Below are 16418 nucleotides of genomic sequence, written 5' to 3'. Positions count from 1 at the left end.
GAAGGGCGCCAGGGACGTGTGACTGCTCCATCTGAGCCGTTGTCGGTGGGGGCCGGATGTAGGGTGTGTTTGGCGGGGCCATATAGACTGCGGGCCCTCCTTGGAAGCCAATCGCCCCCTTCTCCAGGTCCAGTTGGCAGCCTGTGCACCGCAGGAAGTCCAGCCCCAGGATACAGGGGTCCTGCACAGCTGCAACCCACACTGGGTGGAGGACAGTCTTTCCCCCTACGCAGATGGACAACAACCCCTTCCCTTTCATGGGAGCCCTCTCCCCCGTGACCGTGCGGAGCTGTACGGTTGTAGGCTGAAGTACTGTCCAGCTTGGCAAAATGTCTGGCCTCACCAGAGTCACAGTAGACCCTGTATCCACTAAAGCCAAACAGGCCACCCCCTCCACAGTGACAGGAATATGACAAAAGTCCCCCGCCCAGGTCCGCCCCACCACGACAACAGGCTCCGGGTCGCTGTCATCTGCTTCTGGGGGGGGTGGAGCCCCGCCCCCCCGGCTGTGATGGTGGGCTCCTCCAGACGATGACGGTGGGGGTACGGGGGCAGGGCCTCGCGTTTCCCCAATTACGCGGACCCTGACTCGTTTCCCTGGGCACTCGCAGCTTTAGGGCACTGTCTGACCAGGTGGCCAGGCTGCCCGCAGCCCCAGCAGACCCTCTGCCCCGGACGAGATGGGGAGCGGCGGTCCGCCTGCATAGAGACGGCGCGAACGAGTTCAGTGAGCTCGTCCACCCAGGCTGGCTTCTGTGAGTCCTCATTACCCTCCCTTGCCGATCTCACCATCGGCTGAGGAGCTGGATGACTGTCGATGGCTCCAGCCCACACCAGCTCCCTCTCTATGGCCATCTCCAGGGCCTCTTGCAAAGTCTGCGGGTGGGCTAGCTGGGTCTGCGTGCGTAGCTCTGTAGGGGAAAGGGCCTGGAGAAACTGATCCCGAGCGAGTTCGCTCTGCACGGCTGGTGGCATGTGGGCGTATGCTCGCCGAGACAGGCTCTCGATATCGTTGGCCAGGGCCCGCAGCGTCTCCCCCGGCTTCCTACGCCTATTACAGAGTTCTGAGCGCATTAGTCCCGGCCTAACACACAGTCCAAAACGCCTCTTCAGCGCCCCCACTAGGGCAGCATAGTCACCCCTGTCCTCTGGGCTAAGCAGCAACAAACATGACAACGCCTCGTCCGACAGACACATCGCAAGCTGCAGCGCTTTCTCCTTCACTGACCATCCGCCAGCATCGGCCAAAAGTTCAAATTGCGCGTGGAAAGCTTCCCAGTCAGCCTTACCGGTGTATCTAGGCGTCTTGATGGACACCGGGCTCGATGCGAGAAAGGCGCCGCCATGTCTGTAGCCGTCCTGTGGCGGCCACGGGCAGTCGGCGCTGCGCACCACGCGGGAAAAATCTCCCTTCATTCCAACGGCGGCCGGTTCCCGTTGGGCTCTTCCCGTCACCAGAGACCCCGAAGCTACTCCACACGCACCCTCGCCGTAGTCGTCCGTCTCTATCTTCACCCGACAGTCCGCCGGGAACATTATTGGTGTTGATGTAAAGCGACAACAAAAAAAAACAGAGCTAACGGCTATAGCAACTACAGCCGACTCGTCGAGTAGGACCAAAAATAAATAAATAAAAGTTTTAAAAAAGTTTTCACTTCTGACACCAGTGTAACGACCCTACCGGTAACTTAAGAATGTCCAGTCGCAAGTTCTTGTTAACCGTTTATTATCAACCTGGTCACCGAACCCGGAAAAACCAATACACACACAAAACCACCGGTTCACCGGCACCCCCACCTGCACCCGCAACGCTTCCACGTGCAAGCCCCCACCCTCCTGTTCTCCCAAGCCCCGCCCCCAGCCGACCCGGCGACCCACTCCCCACACCGACCGGCAAGTAAACCCCACAACACATGCACATAGAACCGGCACAACAAAGTAACACAATGCAAACACATAACACAAAACACACAAACTCCCAAAGAGTCTCAGGGTCGCTACATTATTATTCTTTTTAGTCCACTTCGACTGCATTTTTCCCCCCCTGAACATATACGAAAACTCATTTTTATTTGGCACATTTGCGGGGACTGCTGTAACTTAGATATTCTAGCCGTCAAATTCTGATTGGCCCCAAGGTGGCGCTATAGCAACTGTCCAAAAATTCAAACGGAAACAAGCAGCACACGCCACCGGTTTGACGTACACTCATGAAACTTTGCACACACATGCAAATCCTCATGATGAACAAAAAAGTCTCTTGAACTGAACATTTCCGGGTTGCCAGATTTTCCGCCATTTTGAATTATGTTAAAAACAGAAAATTCCCCAAGGATCCCAGGTTTTTTGACTTTGACAAAAATCCTTTGGCACATATCATCTATGGCCCATTATCTTCAATCTGCCATAAGGATTAGTCTGTACAATAAAGTTTAAAGCTCCCATGACCCTTTCAGTTCTAAAATGGGTGTGGTTAAAAATTACTCAAAAGTTAATTGCTCATATCAACATCAAGTTTCACTCCTATGATGTTGACCCAGATACAAAAGTTGTTCAGAATCAGATTCTGAACAAGATAGAGTAAAAAAAAAAAATTATGGGGCGTGGCTTCAAAATGGGCGTGGCCTGTTACTAAAATAGCCACAGTTCATAGACGCAATGTTTGATTTGAGCGGGACCAACTCAGTGGCCTTTGGGGACCAAAGTTCTAACTGCTCAAGTAAAATGACGTCGATTGGAAAAACAACATGGCCGCCAGAGGAGGGTAAATCACACTGCGGAGACCGTCATAGTTATGAATATGAAATTCACAGGACACGTGTAGACTGTTGCCTGTACCTCACATACCAAAAATCGTGGTTTTCATGTTTGTAGCGCCCCCTACAGGAACTTTAAAAACCAGCCCCTGCGTCACGTTTCACCAATATGTATGAAACTCGGTAGGCCCGTACAACATGCCAATACCTACAGAAAAGCCTCTTGGAACCATTCCCCAAAACCCACCGGAAGTCGGCTGTTCTCTTTTTAAATTTGCACTTTTACCGGCAAATTTCGCTTTTTCGCCTTGTATTTCAACGAACTCCTCCTAGGGAATTTATCGGATCTGCTTCACAATTGCTCAGTACAGTCAAAAAATGGGGCTCAACCAACGCCGTGTTATTTGTGACTGTACGTTGAAGGGCGTGTCCGTGGCGTGCCTTCAAAGTTGGCCGTTTTTCATGGATTTTTTTCACTTTTTCGCCTTGTATTTCAACAAACTCCTCCTAGGGAATGTATCTCATCTGCTTCTACAGATGACATGAATTCGCTAAAAATTAAAATTAAAACTGCGCGCAGTGCTGAACGGGACCTCGTGGCAGCGCACGTTACGAGGTCCCGTTCATCACTGCGCGCAGTTTTAATTAAATGTACTTTTAGGTTAAACTGCGAATCAAGAATACTTTGTGTAAAGACAAGTATCGTCTTGTTTTTAAATGTAGGCTATACACGCACAGATATTACAAGTAGCCTAACCAATAAAGTGGAATTAAAAAGTGATTTCAATCGACAAAAAATAACCTATTGTAGGCCTACCTTTATTCACTGTACAAATGTACTAGTTTATGTAGGGGTACTAATTATGACCATCAAATGAATTGATTGACTAGGCCTATTGCACAAAACATCGTTTATTATAGGCCTACTCACTTGACATATCTACAATATATTTACAAGAAAAAGAATGGGTCGAGGACCCTAAAAGAAAGGGCAGGCTGTAGACAATGGCACTTGTATAGTCGTGCTCCACAGGTAGGCTACTGCAACCTCTGGACAAGAAACAGCTGCTGACAATGTGTCCCTTAACAGGTCCGCTGCTGACGCTTTTGCAACACAGCTTCTCCACTGTCATTGTCATTGGACACAACACGCAACAACCTCCGCAGCATATGAGTGACTCACTTCAGGGGAACTCCGCAGAAATGGACCGAACGCCCGTTCAATGAAGCTTGGTTTACCCAGCCCTCATCGTGCGTATGAGCGCTTCTGGGGAGAACCAAGCCTGCTCTGGTGGCCTTCTGCATCCATTCGCTGGTAGCCTACTATGGTTGTAATGCACATCCATATCCCCGCCGTGCTGTGCTGACGCGCCGAGTGCACCGAGCCCGCCCCGTACATGCTGAGAAGGGACGCCTCTCGGTTCCAACGACACGCTTGCTGGGTGGTTTGAGCGGACGCGGCTGCTTCCGTAGCCACCGCTGATCGAAAACGTTACTCTAACTAACGAACTAAAAGTCGTAAACATTCACTGAACAGAGATTATGAAAATAAAGTACACATTTCTCGCTAGAAATGTTATCAAAACACATATTGATGGGGCGCCCCGGTGGCGCACTGGGCTAAGGCGCGTACCATGCAATAGAGCCCTGATCGCAGAGACCTAGGTTCGAATCCGGCCTGGGTCGTTTGCTGCATGTCCTCCCCTCTGTCTCCCACACTTTCCTCTCTGTCCATCTCTATAATGAAGCTGAGAAAGGCAAAAAATAAAATCTTAAAAAAAAAACACATATTGATGCCCAAACTATCCTTAAAAATGACATTATCCACTGTGAGTCGAACGAGTGACAGCCATTTTTATAAGGCAGACCGAGACTTGACTACCTGTATGACGCTCCAATGGAGCAGGCTGCTGTTAAGGACTGCAGTCCTTGTTCCCCCGGCGTGGTTCACCCAACGCTTCATCCAGACTTGGTTCACCCAGAGTGAACCAAGCTGCTCCGATGGTTGTAATGAACATCCGAACTGCAGTTCTAGGACTTGGCTTGGATGGCCAAGTTTTGATCTATTAACGCTGTACCTATTTTGAAATGTAGCCTAGGTGTGAGAGAACGCGGATTTGCGCCTATGGTGACCCCAAGTAACACTTTTTTTTTTTTTTTTTAATTAAAGGCTATATTTTTTATAGTTATATTTAAATTAACATTTTATGTTAATATAATTTTTTTTTTTTTTATTATAAAAAATACATTATTTTTAAAAAGTTTAAATTACTAATCTTAGTCAATTTCGATATTTTGCATCCATAAATTTGTAACTTTCATTATCTACCGGAGTATTACCGAAGATCTGGTAACCCGAGATTATAGACCATATAACGTGTTGGGACCGCCGTTCAAGGACCGGGCTTGGATGGCAGTTTTGTTCTATTAACGATAAAAGTCTACCAAGTTTGAAGTGTAGGTTGGAGCTCGCGTTGAGATAGTCGAATCCCTACATGCACTTCTGGCAACGGCCACTTGGGGGTTCATTTTTAACCCTTTCATTCATTACCGGATTACCGAAAATCTCGGTTAGGCCTAACCGAAATTCTAGACCATAAAACGTGGCAACGGCCACTTGTGGGTTCAGTGAGAGATTGCATTACATTTGTAACAATAAATATAATAACTCCTCTTCCCTGTCCAGATTACTATAACTTCTTGAATATCGGATATGGAAAACTACGAAGTTTTGGATCTTCTTGGCCATGGTACATTTGGAGAAGTACTAAGATGTAGAAGCCTTCATTCAGGGAACTTCTTCGCCATGAAAAGGTTTTTTGACACGTATGAGATGCCGCCGCCGCACCTCATCTTTCAGCGGGAACTCGCGCTGCTGTCGGTGTTGAAGCATGACAATGTCGTCCGACTGCTGACAGCGTTCCTCCACGAGGGGCGCATGCATGCTGTCTTTGAGCTCCTGGAACACAGCGTTGTTGGCGTTGTTGACGAGCTGAAGAATAAAGGCTGCGGTCTGGAGAGTCTGACGATCAAGAAATACAGTTTCCAGATCCTCAGTGCAGTGGACTTCATCCACAGCCAAAATATAATGCACCTAGACATCAAGCCTGATAACCTGCTGGTCTCTCGCTCGGGAGTCGTCAAGTTGGCCGACTTTGGCTCCGCCCGCGCGTCCAACCATGCTGCCGTACCGCTTTCACGGGATGCGGGCACGATGTGGTTCAGTGCACCAGAGATGCTGGTGATGGACCCTAAGTACAACAAGCCTGTCGATGTGTGGGCCGTTGGGTGCACCTTGGTGTTCATGGCCACGGGAAACTGCTTCCTGAAAGGCAAAACATTCCGGGAACACATCGAGATGATTATAACCAAAGTGGGACCTCTGACTGACATCCAGGAGCAGCGATATTTCAAGATGAAATACGCAGGAGAGTTGGGCGCCCTGCCTGTGGTGCTCCCCCCCACTGACCTGATGGAGAAGTACGGCCTCTCTCACCCCCTGCTGGCTCAGCTAGTGGAAGCGTGTCTGCAGATGGACCCGGTGGACAGGTGGAGCTGCTATGCGCTGCTCAGACACCCCTACTACACCCAAGATCATTTCCACGAAAGGTTTCCCAAGGAGCTGGAGGAGATGGTCGACCAGGATCAGTTGGACCCCCTCACGGTGGAGCAAGAGTCGTTCCCACCAATAACAACATGGGAAAAATTCCTGGATCAAAATGGCAGTCCCGTGCTGGAGAACGTTGCTGAGGAAAAGTGCTGCTGTCTCCCTACTTGTGTACATTTAGGGGAACTTTGGAAGGACATAAGAAAAGCACTCTGGAGAACCATCGGCAAAGTCTCTGGGCTTGTGGAGGTCTACTTTGAGAGATAATTCACAGAGACATCAAGCAGGAAGCTCCTCTCTCTAGGCCGTCCTCGGACAACTCTTCCAATCGTCTTGATCCTCCATGCAGCTGGCTAGTTCGCCGGTGTTTCCTGGCTAAAACCAGGAAAACCAGGCTTTTTTAAGTTTCTTAACTTTAGCCCTGAAGACAACTGTACAGACTCCTCACGTGATCTTCCATTGAACAAACTGTACATATGCTTTTTATATGAATAAACTTATATGAATTAACTAAGTATCGTCGGCTGTTTTTTAAATGTTTACACCACAGAGATTACAAGTAACCATTAAAGTTGAATTAAAAAGTGACAAAAAATATTGTAACTTTATTCACTGTACAAATGTACTAATTCAGGTACTAATGACCATCAAATGTATTGATTGACTACTGTACAGAACATACTTTACTATAGCCCTACTTACAAGAAAAACTATCTGGAAATAGGACACTAAAAGAAAGGGCAGGCTGTACAAGAGTATTGTATGTGTACATATAGTCGTGCTCCAGAGCTAGGCTACAACAGCTGCTGAAAATAGGTCATTTTACGTGTCTGCTGACGCTTTTACAGCACAGGTTCTCAACCGTCTCCGTCAGTGGACACAACACGTAGCAACCTCCGTAGCACCTCGCGGAAGCCCTCATCGTGCATATGAGGGCTTCTGGTGTGAACCAAGCCTGCTCTGGTGGCCTTCCGCATCCATTAGCGGGTTCTACGTGTGGCAGGATCAAGGGGAAGTTGTAGCTGACAACGCCACCTAGGGTAATTACTACCACTAGGAAATGATTATTACCAATTCACCCAACATGACTATTGGCAACACAGGTTCGATACATATAGGGCTGAGACGTGAATTAATAAATATATACTTTTATTCTATATCAAAAATATATAGGTCGTCAAATATATAGAAACATCAGTTGACTTCAGGTAGTCAGCCACAGACACAACAAGAGACAATGAAGGGGTGGGTGGTATGCCGCGGTATGGTGAGAGTGACTATAGCATCAATGCCTCCATCAGTGCCGTAGACAGGATTGGGGGCAGACCACTGGCGGAACGCAGAGAAGGAGAGGAAGTCGAACTCACACACACAAACCAAGGCACACTCACTGCAAGCAGGTGTAGGCACTGCAACGTTAAACACACCACGTGTAATTGGCGAGGGCTAGTAAGGAAGACCACCACCTAGAGGCCCCGAACCACCCGTGTAGGCCCACTGTTTCCTGTCGAGGAGAGACAGAGAGAGGGAGATATAAACTGTAGTCACATAGAGGGCGGGGAAGCCACCAAATGGACACACACACACACACACACACACACACACACACACACACACACACACACACACAGTAATAGCAAACCAAAATAAACAAAAGTAACAATAATCAGATGGTAGCCTACCTACTCTTAATAGGCCACCAGCAGTGGAATAAGAATAATAAACGAATACAAAGACGATTTGCAGCGAAGCAGCAACCTGGTGTGGTAAGCAACCAAACCCCAGCAACTAAAAGCTAGCAGTCCACCAGGCTAAGATGACAGCGTTAGGGGAAAATGAAGCAACTGATTAAACAAAAGAAAAAGTATTTTTAGGAGGCAAAAACAGCAGCCCTTTGTGATGGCGGACAGTCGGCTGGTGGCCAATCTCCTCTTGAATGGTGAAACGGGCGGTCTCAGCTCCCGGAGTGCAGCTATCCCAGCAGTAGAGCAACCACAGGATGGGCCGGAGGTCATACACGCCACCTGAATACAGGCTGACAACCAGACAAATCAATAAATATAGGTCAACTAGCAACAGCGCACGACAATAGGCGAGCTTCCGCGAGAATGAGCTGTACCTTCGACCCACGCTCGCCCCGCAGGAGTACAACCCGAGACAGGGGAAGGGTAAACCTTCGCTGGAGTAGAGCCTCTTTACGTTAGCTCAGCAACAACCTACTCAGCACCGAACAGCGATGAGCCACGCCACTGTAAGGCAAGGCATAACTAATACAACACCAATAGCCTCATTTCAATGAGGCCAAGCGAGCGGTCAGATCCCCTACCTTGCTTTGAGTGTGTTCACCGGACAAGACGAGCTCGCACCACCAGCCCTTGATCTCTGATCTCTGTGTTGTCGGTGCACCGACCCGACAACACAGAGATCAACTCCCCGGAAGAAGGAAAGTAGGGGCGTAACCCCAGGAGACCGCTGCCAGTCAAAATATACTCCTGGTCCAGATCCGAGCGGCGCGGCAGCTTATAGCCACCGCAATAGCGCTGATCGAAAAAGTTACTCTAACTAACGAACTAAACACCATAAACAATCACTGAACGAAGATTATGAAAATAAAGTACACATTTCTCGCTAGAAATGTTATCAACACGCATTTGAATGCCCTAACTACGCCGATTCGATTGTTATGATCCGTCTGTAGCGCGTTTATAGAATGTAGTGTAGCGCCCACGGTAGCCTACTTTAATTAAATGTACTTTTAGGTTAAACTGCGAATCAAGAATACTTTGTGTAAAGACAAGTATCGTCTTGTTTTTAAATGTAGGCTATACACGCACAGATATTACAAGTAGCCTAACCAATAAAGTGGAATTAAAAAGTGATTTCAATCGACAAAAAATAACCTATTGTAGGCCTACCTTTATTCACTGTACAAATGTACTAGTTTATGTAGGGGTACTAATTATGACCATCAAATGAATTGATTGACTAGGCCTATTGCACAAAACATCGTTTATTATAGGCCTACTCACTTGACATATCTACAATATATTTACAAGAAAAAGAATGGGTCGAGGACCCTAAAAGAAAGGGCAGGCTGTAGACAATGGCACTTGTATAGTCGTGCTCCACAGGTAGGCTACTGCAACCTCTGGACAAGAAACAGCTGCTGACAATGTGTCCCTTAACAGGTCCGCTGCTGACGCTTTTGCAACACAGCTTCTCCACTGTCATTGTCATTGGACACAACACGCAACAACCTCCGCAGCATATGAGTGACTCACTTCAGGGGAACTCCGCAGAAATGGACCGAACGCCCGTTCAATGAAGCTTGGTTTACCCAGCCCTCATCGTGCGTATGAGCGCTTCTGGGGAGAACCAAGCCTGCTCTGGTGGCCTTCTGCATCCATTCGCTGGTAGCCTACTATGGTTGTAATGCACATCCATATCCCCGCCGTGCTGTGCTGACGCGCCGAGTGCACCGAGCCCGCCCCGTACATGCTGAGAAGGGACGCCTCTCGGTTCCAACGACACGCTTGCTGGGTGGTTTGAGCGGACGCGGCTGCTTCCGTAGCCACCGCTGATCGAAAACGTTACTCTAACTAACGAACTAAAAGTCGTAAACATTCACTGAACAGAGATTATGAAAATAAAGTACACATTTCTCGCTAGAAATGTTATCAAAACACATATTGATGGGGCGCCCCGGTGGCGCACTGGGCTAAGGCGCGTACCATGCAATAGAGCCCTGATCGCAGAGACCTAGGTTCGAATCCGGCCTGGGTCGTTTGCTGCATGTCCTCCCCTCTGTCTCCCACACTTTCCTCTCTGTCCATCTCTATAATGAAGCTGAGAAAGGCAAAAAATAAAATCTTAAAAAAAAAACACATATTGATGCCCAAACTATCCTTAAAAATGACATTATCCACTGTGAGTCGAACGAGTGACAGCCATTTTTATAAGGCAGACCGAGACTTGACTACCTGTATGACGCTCCAATGGAGCAGGCTGCTGTTAAGGACTGCAGTCCTTGTTCCCCCGGCGTGGTTCACCCAACGCTTCATCCAGACTTGGTTCACCCAGAGTGAACCAAGCTGCTCCGATGGTTGTAATGAACATCCGAACTGCAGTTCTAGGACTTGGCTTGGATGGCCAAGTTTTGATCTATTAACGCTGTACCTATTTTGAAATGTAGCCTAGGTGTGAGAGAACGCGGATTTGCGCCTATGGTGACCCCAAGTAACACTTTTTTTTTTTTTTTTTTAATTAAAGGCTATATTTTTTATAGTTATATTTAAATTAACATTTTATGTTAATATAATTTTTTATTTTTTTATTATAAAAAATACATTATTTTTAAAAAGTTTAAATTACTAATCTTAGTCAATTTCGATATTTTGCATCCATAAATTTGTAACTTTCATTATCTACCGGAGTATTACCGAAGATCTGGTAACCCGAGATTATAGACCATATAACGTGTTGGGACCGCCGTTCAAGGACCGGGCTTGGATGGCAGTTTTGTTCTATTAACGATAAAAGTCTACCAAGTTTGAAGTGTAGGTTGGAGCTCGCGTTGAGATAGTCGAATCCCTACATGCACTTCTGGCAACGGCCACTTGGGGGTTCATTTTTAACCCTTTCATTCATTACCGGATTACCGAAAATCTCGGTTAGGCCTAACCGAAATTCTAGACCATAAAACGTGGCAACGGCCACTTGTGGGTTCAGTGAGAGATTGCATTACATTTGTAACAATAAATATAATAACTCCTCTTCCCTGTCCAGATTACTATAACTTCTTGAATATCGGATATGGAAAACTACGAAGTTTTGGATCTTCTTGGCCATGGTACATTTGGAGAAGTACTAAGATGTAGAAGCCTTCATTCAGGGAACTTCTTCGCCATGAAAAGGTTTTTTGACACGTATGAGATGCCGCCGCCGCACCTCATCTTTCAGCGGGAACTCGCGCTGCTGTCGGTGTTGAAGCATGACAATGTCGTCCGACTGCTGACAGCGTTCCTCCACGAGGGGCGCATGCATGCTGTCTTTGAGCTCCTGGAACACAGCGTTGTTGGCGTTGTTGACGAGCTGAAGAATAAAGGCTGCGGTCTGGAGAGTCTGACGATCAAGAAATACAGTTTCCAGATCCTCAGTGCAGTGGACTTCATCCACAGCCAAAATATAATGCACCTAGACATCAAGCCTGATAACCTGCTGGTCTCTCGCTCGGGAGTCGTCAAGTTGGCCGACTTTGGCTCCGCCCGCGCGTCCAACCATGCTGCCGTACCGCTTTCACGGGATGCGGGCACGATGTGGTTCAGTGCACCAGAGATGCTGGTGATGGACCCTAAGTACAACAAGCCTGTCGATGTGTGGGCCGTTGGGTGCACCTTGGTGTTCATGGCCACGGGAAACTGCTTCCTGAAAGGCAAAACATTCCGGGAACACATCGAGATGATTATAACCAAAGTGGGACCTCTGACTGACATCCAGGAGCAGCGATATTTCAAGATGAAATACGCAGGAGAGTTGGGCGCCCTGCCTGTGGTGCTCCCCCCCACTGACCTGATGGAGAAGTACGGCCTCTCTCACCCCCTGCTGGCTCAGCTAGTGGAAGCGTGTCTGCAGATGGACCCGGTGGACAGGTGGAGCTGCTATGCGCTGCTCAGACACCCCTACTACACCCAAGATCATTTCCACGAAAGGTTTCCCAAGGAGCTGGAGGAGATGGTCGACCAGGATCAGTTGGACCCCCTCACGGTGGAGCAAGAGTCGTTCCCACCAATAACAACATGGGAAAAATTCCTGGATCAAAATGGCAGTCCCGTGCTGGAGAACGTTGCTGAGGAAAAGTGCTGCTGTCTCCCTACTTGTGTACATTTAGGGGAACTTTGGAAGGACATAAGAAAAGCACTCTGGAGAACCATCGGCAAAGTCTCTGGGCTTGTGGAGGTCTACTTTGAGAGATAATTCACAGAGACATCAAGCAGGAAGCTCCTCTCTCTAGGCCGTCCTCGGACAACTCTTCCAATCGTCTTGATCCTCCATGCAGCTGGCTAGTTCGCCGGTGTTTCCTGGCTAAAACCAGGAAAACCAGGCTTTTTTAAGTTTCTTAACTTTAGCCCTGAAGACAACTGTACAGACTCCTCACGTGATCTTCCATTGAACAAACTGTACATATGCTTTTTATATGAATAAACTTATATGAATTAACTAAGTATCGTCGGCTGTTTTTTAAATGTTTACACCACAGAGATTACAAGTAACCATTAAAGTTGAATTAAAAAGTGACAAAAAATATTGTAACTTTATTCACTGTACAAATGTACTAATTCAGGTACTAATGACCATCAAATGTATTGATTGACTACTGTACAGAACATACTTTACTATAGCCCTACTTACAAGAAAAACTATCTGGAAATAGGACACTAAAAGAAAGGGCAGGCTGTACAAGAGTATTGTATGTGTACATATAGTCGTGCTCCAGAGCTAGGCTACAACAGCTGCTGAAAATAGGTCATTTTACGTGTCTGCTGACGCTTTTACAGCACAGGTTCTCAACCGTCTCCGTCAGTGGACACAACACGTAGCAACCTCCGTAGCACCTCGCGGAAGCCCTCATCGTGCATATGAGGGCTTCTGGTGTGAACCAAGCCTGCTCTGGTGGCCTTCCGCATCCATTAGCGGGTTCTACGTGTGGCAGGATCAAGGGGAAGTTGTAGCTGACAACGCCACCTAGGGTAATTACTACCACTAGGAAATGATTATTACCAATTCACCCAACATGACTATTGGCAACACAGGTTCGATACATATAGGGCTGAGACGTGAATTAATAAATATATACTTTTATTCTATATCAAAAATATATAGGTCGTCAAATATATAGAAACATCAGTTGACTTCAGGTAGTCAGCCACAGACACAACAAGAGACAATGAAGGGGTGGGTGGTATGCCGCGGTATGGTGAGAGTGACTATAGCATCAATGCCTCCATCAGTGCCGTAGACAGGATTGGGGGCAGACCACTGGCGGAACGCAGAGAAGGAGAGGAAGTCGAACTCACACACACAAACCAAGGCACACTCACTGCAAGCAGGTGTAGGCACTGCAACGTTAAACACACCACGTGTAATTGGCGAGGGCTAGTAAGGAAGACCACCACCTAGAGGCCCCGAACCACCCGTGTAGGCCCACTGTTTCCTGTCGAGGAGAGACAGAGAGAGGGAGATATAAACTGTAGTCACATAGAGGGCGGGGAAGCCACCAAATGGACACACACACACACACACACACACACACACACACACACACACACACACACACACAGTAATAGCAAACCAAAATAAACAAAAGTAACAATAATCAGATGGTAGCCTACCTACTCTTAATAGGCCACCAGCAGTGGAATAAGAATAATAAACGAATACAAAGACGATTTGCAGCGAAGCAGCAACCTGGTGTGGTAAGCAACCAAACCCCAGCAACTAAAAGCTAGCAGTCCACCAGGCTAAGATGACAGCGTTAGGGGAAAATGAAGCAACTGATTAAACAAAAGAAAAAGTATTTTTAGGAGGCAAAAACAGCAGCCCTTTGTGATGGCGGACAGTCGGCTGGTGGCCAATCTCCTCTTGAATGGTGAAACGGGCGGTCTCAGCTCCCGGAGTGCAGCTATCCCAGCAGTAGAGCAACCACAGGATGGGCCGGAGGTCATACACGCCACCTGAATACAGGCTGACAACCAGACAAATCAATAAATATAGGTCAACTAGCAACAGCGCACGACAATAGGCGAGCTTCCGCGAGAATGAGCTGTACCTTCGACCCACGCTCGCCCCGCAGGAGTACAACCCGAGACAGGGGAAGGGTAAACCTTCGCTGGAGTAGAGCCTCTTTACGTTAGCTCAGCAACAACCTACTCAGCACCGAACAGCGATGAGCCACGCCACTGTAAGGCAAGGCATAACTAATACAACACCAATAGCCTCATTTCAATGAGGCCAAGCGAGCGGTCAGATCCCCTACCTTGCTTTGAGTGTGTTCACCGGACAAGACGAGCTCGCACCACCAGCCCTTGATCTCTGATCTCTGTGTTGTCGGTGCACCGACCCGACAACACAGAGATCAACTCCCCGGAAGAAGGAAAGTAGGGGCGTAACCCCAGGAGACCGCTGCCAGTCAAAATATACTCCTGGTCCAGATCCGAGCGGCGCGGCAGCTTATAGCCACCGCAATAGCGCTGATCGAAAAAGTTACTCTAACTAACGAACTAAACACCATAAACAATCACTGAACGAAGATTATGAAAATAAAGTACACATTTCTCGCTAGAAATGTTATCAACACGCATTTGAATGCCCTAACTACGCCGATTCGATTGTTATGATCCGTCTGTAGCGCGTTTATAGAATGTAGTGTAGCGCCCACGGTAGCCTACTTTAATTAAATGTACTTTTAGGTTAAACTGCGAATCAAGAATACTTTGTGTAAAGACAAGTATCGTCTTGTTTTTAAATGTAGGCTATACACGCACAGATATTACAAGTAGCCTAACCAATAAAGTGGAATTAAAAAGTGATTTCAATCGACAAAAAATAACCTATTGTAGGCCTACCTTTATTCACTGTACAAATGTACTAGTTTATGTAGGGGTACTGTTGGGAAAAACAGTCTGCCTAGTTACTTGACCAGATAAAAAATGAGACGGAGAGGTACTAAAGTCTATCAGCACGAGGGCCTCGGATTTATTGAGTAAAGTAGCAAAGGTAATACAGATTCATAAAGCGTGAGAGATCGAATATTCTACGTCCCCTAACAGCGCTGAGGTCGCCTAGAGCTTCGCCTCCGTGGAAGTTCTGCTTCAGAAGAGCTCCCGTGATTTGGTGCACGAGAAACTTATAGTATCTTTCATGGCCAGGTGTGTGTGCTAGCCTTTGTGTGGGTTATCGAGGGTTCTCTTTTCCCTGAGCCTCCGGGTTGTGTTGTCTTTCTGTGTGATATGTGTGTCCTCGCCGTCCGGCTGTGGCAGAGTGTTCTCCGCAGACTGATAGGGGGGCTCGAGGGTCATCTTCACCCTCTTGAATGTGTGGTATGTTGTGTTTATTAGATTTGGGCCCAGAGTTGACTATATTCATAATGTAATGTCCATTTAGGTTATTTTTGCCCATCAGTACTAATTATGACCATCAAATGAATTGATTGACTAGGCCTATTGCACAAAACATCGTTTATTATAGGCCTACTCACTTGACATATCTACAATATATTTACAAGAAAAAGAATGGGTCGAGGACCCTAAAAGAAAGGGCAGGCTGTAGACTGGCACTTGTATAGTCGTGCTCCACAGGTAGGCTACTGCAACCTCTGGACAAGAAACAGCTGCTGACAATGTGTCCCTTAACAGGTCCGCTGCTGACGCTTTTGCAACACAGCTTCTCCACTGTCATTGTCATTGGACACAACACGCAACAACCTCCGCAGCATATGTGTGACTCACTTCAGGGGAACTCCGCAGAAATGGACCGAACGCCCGTTCAATGAAGCTTGGTTTACCCAGCCCTCATCGTGCGTATGAGCGCTTCTGGGGAGAACCAAGCCTGCTCTGGTGGCCTTCTGCATCCATTCGCTGGTAGCCTACTATGGTTGTAATGCACATCCATATCCCCGCCGTGCTGTGCTGACGCGCCGAGTGCACCGAGCCCGCCCCGTACATGCTGAGAAGGGACGCCTCTCGGTTCCAACGACACGCTTGCTGGGTGGTTTGAGCGGACGCGGCTGCTTCCGTAGCCACCGCTGATCGAAAACGTTACTCTAACTAACGAACTAAAAGTCGTAAACATTCACTGAACAGAGATTATGAAAATAAAGTACACATTTCTCGCTAGAAATGTTATCAAAACACATATTGATGGGGCGCCCCGGTGGCGCACTGGGCTAAGGCGCGTACCATGCAATAGAGCCCTGATCGCAGAGACCTAGGTTCGAATCGGGCCTGGGTCGTTTGCTGCATGTCCTCCCCTCTGTCTCCCACACTTTCCTCTCTGTCCAT

The 16418-nt window shown here is 47.6% G+C and overlaps 2 protein-coding genes across 2 annotated transcripts; both read left to right on the top strand.

Annotated features, from left to right (window-relative positions):
- Positions 1 to 5469: 5469 nt before the first annotated feature.
- Positions 5470 to 7402, top strand: LOC311342441 (cyclin-dependent kinase-like 3; the record flags this gene model as incomplete). Its single annotated transcript, XM_084467271.1, has 2 exons — positions 5470 to 6512; positions 7348 to 7402. The coding sequence occupies 2 exons, from the start codon at positions 5470 to 5472 to the stop codon at positions 7400 to 7402; spliced, it is 1098 nt and encodes a 365-aa protein (XP_084323397.1).
- A 3773-nt stretch (positions 7403 to 11175) lies between these two features.
- Positions 11176 to 13108, top strand: LOC311342440 (cyclin-dependent kinase-like 3; the record flags this gene model as incomplete). The annotated part of the gene is made up of 2 exons (XM_084467270.1): positions 11176 to 12218; positions 13054 to 13108. The coding sequence occupies 2 exons, from the start codon at positions 11176 to 11178 to the stop codon at positions 13106 to 13108; spliced, it is 1098 nt and encodes a 365-aa protein (XP_084323396.1).
- Positions 13109 to 16418: the final 3310 nt, after the last annotated feature.

This window comes from Micromesistius poutassou (genome assembly GCF_964030765.1).
Source record: "Micromesistius poutassou genome assembly, chromosome: 4".
In the NCBI taxonomy this organism is placed as follows: Eukaryota; Metazoa; Chordata; class Actinopteri; order Gadiformes; family Gadidae; genus Micromesistius; species Micromesistius poutassou.
This window is presented reverse-complemented; position numbering and strand designations above follow the sequence as displayed.